Source organism: Chenopodium quinoa, unplaced genomic scaffold (assembly GCF_001683475.1).
Source record: "Chenopodium quinoa cultivar QQ74 unplaced genomic scaffold, ASM168347v1, whole genome shotgun sequence".
Lineage (NCBI taxonomy): Eukaryota > Viridiplantae > Streptophyta > Magnoliopsida > Caryophyllales > Amaranthaceae > Chenopodium > Chenopodium quinoa.
Window position 1 is genome coordinate 860,311 of NW_018744362.1, and position 3,454 is coordinate 863,764.

Below are 3,454 nucleotides of genomic sequence, written 5' to 3' on the forward strand. Positions count from 1 at the left end.
CACTGGGCCATGCTGGGGAGGCCAATATGGATAATTGACCGGAGGCGTGACATTGCCTCTATCTACATGCATATCATAAATAGACTGCTGTTGGAGAAACATACCTTGCTGGGTTTCAAATAGGCTTTGAACACCCAACTGGAGGCTCCCCATTCACTGCTCAAGGCTTTCCAAGCCTTGGCTTTGGAAGAACTGCTGCTGTTGTTGCTGTTGATGTTGATGTTGTTGTTGTTGATCCACCATCTCCTCATCATCCTGCTCAAATACAAGGCCCTCTCCTCGATCGGCTCCAGGAAGGAAACCATTGTCCCTCCTAACCCAGTAGATGTTTCTGGACTCCCATTGGAAGGAGGTAAGATCCGGGTTTGGGAGAAAGAAACAGTGTGCATGAGACACCAACCAATCATAAACTCCCTCTATAGGGGTGAAGGCAATGAATCCCAACCTTTTAAATTGATCAAGATAGAGAAAGATGTCACTGCTCTTCCCAACCATAGTGCAAGAGGGGAGGAGGTCCCCATGCCCAAGCTTCAAGGCTAACCTTGTTACCATACTCCCACAGGCAATTTCGCCGGTCTTCTTCCCCTTGGCGATTGATAAGCAATTTTTGATGAAGAAGTAGCCTAGGTTCACTCTTCGGCCTAAGGTGGGTTGAGTAGCGAACCACAGAGTGAGAATATCCTCCCTAGACATCTTCCCTAAATCCTGCTTGTTGAAAATAGCGTATCCAAGTATACGGTGCAAGATTCTTAGGGCCGGGTGAGCGATCTCACTGGCTAAGGAGTAGCGGGTTTTGAACTCTTCTTTTCCCGTGATCCCCCTCCACCAATGTCTTTCATTATAACCTTCGAAGGAGGAGTTCTCGGGAGCGACAAGGTTAGCATCTGGATTAAAGTCCAGGGCAATGTTGAGCTCTCTCAAGGATATTGAATGAGATTTGTTGAAAAGCTGGAAGGTTACTCTAAAGTCGTCATCCCCCACAGCTTCACTGGAGAAAGTGGAAAAGAATTCAAGGGTTGGCTCAAGGTAGGTGTTGAATGACGAGTTCACAAATGTACCCAAATTGAGGTTCTTAAAGAGTACCCAAATGTCTTCGTCGACACCCAGGTTTGTGGTGGCAGGACGGTGATAGTGCTTGGAGGGTCTAAGCTTCCTCTCTTTCATTTTTTTGTAGTTGGCTTCGTGGTTGTTATTTTGGAAGGTAAGAGGGGGTAAAGTTGGTTGATTTTGTTGGGATTGGGAAGGTTGGGAGGGTTGTGGTTCCGTCCCACTCTTTGATCGTTTTCTACTGAATTTCAACATCTTCGCCCCAACCACTTCTCAAAAGTTTATACCACAAAGAATTTCACACCAAAACACCGAAAATATCAACCCAAACCACAATTCGAAGAGTACCAACCCAAAAATTCAATCGCACTACCAAGTGAAATCCTACAAAACAACAATTAGCACAACGAATACAACAACAACAACGTAACAAAGTTAGTCAATAGGCAAGGAGCTCATGAGATATATACATCACCCAAACAATTCTCAAAATTCCCAAACTACTCACACTCATCATGAAATTCATGGCCAACAATTTACAAATCATAAACCCACAAATACCTATATCTAACAATTCACAATTCCCTAACTATTTCAAGAAAATCCCAAAAATTGCAAATCATCCGCAAGTATTTCATTAGAATCACATATTTGCAATAATACTCATATACATGTCAATATAATCATAAGAATTGCAAAAATATCACATGTATTTCAATTGAGTCAAAATTTCTCCCACAAACATCACAAATGCAAGAAGTCTATCATGAATTCTATCAAAATCTAGCAGAAATTAGGCTTAAGGAGTTAGATATACCTTCTTGAAGATGAAAATTCGAACGAAAACTTCACCGAGGAGGCTAGCTTCGTGCAATGGGAGATTGGGGTTTTTGGAGTTTTCTTGAAATTTCTTGGGTGAGAATAAAGGGTTTTTGATGAGCAAAAGTGTGCAAAGTGAGGTTTTGGTGAGTGTTTGATGAATTTTGAGGGAGATTTGGGGAGGAAAGGTGGGGATTTTGAGGTATTAGGAAGGTTAGCAATGGAGGTTAGGGTTTAGGGGAGAGAGAGATGTGAGAGATTGAGAGTGAAAATGAGGGTGAAAGCATACATACCTGCCGTTTTTCTGAACTGCAATCGTGTGCGCCCGCGCAAATCCACCTGCGCGCCCGCGCAGACCTGTGAGAGAGCCCTCTCACGGGCGCGAATGCCATCTACAGAAGCATTGGCCCCTTTTTTTCAGAAAGTGCGCGCCCGCGCTAGGGACTCTGCGCGCCTGCGCAGACTTGTGAGAGAGCCCTCTCACGACATCTACAAAATATTTTTCCTCCTTCAATCAATCTCAAAATGTTCTCTAACTCTACTAAAAATTCCTAACACATCAAACTAAATTGTTTATCAATATTACAAACCCCATTAAAAACATATTAAAGTTCGAGTTCAAAACGACAATACTCTTGTATTACGGAATTGGCTTCGAGAGCTTTCATCCCGAGATCATCAAAAGCGCATAAATGTCGTTAATTCTCTTCATTGTGCTCCTTCCTTGGGCCTACTTGACCTACAATAAAAACAACTATGGATTAGATTCAATCATAAAATCTAGTTACGAAAATAAAAAATTCAAAGAATAGAAGGGAGAAAGGGGCTCGGGTTGCCTCCCGAGAAGCGCTTCTTTTTAAGGTCATTAGCTTGACCATTGTTCCGATTCATTAGGGCTCAACAAGAGAAGGCTTGTAATCCATAGGATCAAGCCTAAGGCACTCAATACGACCAACTTCGTTCCCTGAATGATAGAGTTTGATGCGGTGTCCATTAACCCAAATCTTGTGATCGCCCGCATCTAGCTCAAAGGACCTATAAGGAGTAACATTAGAAATCTTGAAAGGACCAAACCATTTGGATTTCAGTTTTCCGGGGAAAAGACGAAGTCTAGAGTTGAAAAGTAGAACTTCATCTCCAACCTTGAATTCCTTGAACCTTATCCTTTGATCGTGCCACTTCTTTGTTTGCTCCTTATAAAGCCTTGAATTCTCATATGCATCGAAATGAAGCTCCTCTAGTTCATTCAATTTCATCAACCTTTTCTTTCCGGCTTCCCCAAGGTCCATATTAAGCTCCTTGATAGCCCACCAAGCCTTATGTTCCAAGTCTACCGGGAGATGGCAAGCCTTTCCATAAACCAACCGGTATGAAGTAGTTCCTATCGGGGCTTTGTAGGCCGTTCTAAGGGTCCATAGAGTATCATCAAGTTTGAGGGATCAATCCTTTCGAGTCTGGTTCACCATTTTCTCAAGTAGGTTCTTGATCTCTCGGTTCGATACCTCAACTTGGCCTTGGGTTTGGGGATGATATGGGAGCCCTACTTTATGGTGGACACCATATTTCTTAAGGAAGGCTTCAAGTTGCT

At 42.9% G+C, this 3,454-nt stretch overlaps 1 protein-coding gene across 1 annotated transcript; it reads right to left on the reverse strand.

Moving 5' to 3' along the window:
- Positions 1–2,756: 2,756 nt before the first annotated feature.
- On the reverse strand, positions 2,757–3,155 carry LOC110696369. Its single transcript, XM_021873656.1, has one exon. The coding sequence runs from the start codon at positions 3,153–3,155 to the stop codon at positions 2,757–2,759; it is 399 nt and encodes a 132-aa protein (XP_021729348.1).
- Positions 3,156–3,454: the final 299 nt, after the last annotated feature.

What these genes read in the sequence shown, in the direction of transcription:
- LOC110696369 (XM_021873656.1), bottom strand. Translation starts at nt 3,155, where the DNA reads ATGGACCTTGGGGAAGCCGGAAAGAAAAGGTTGATGAAATTGAATGAA.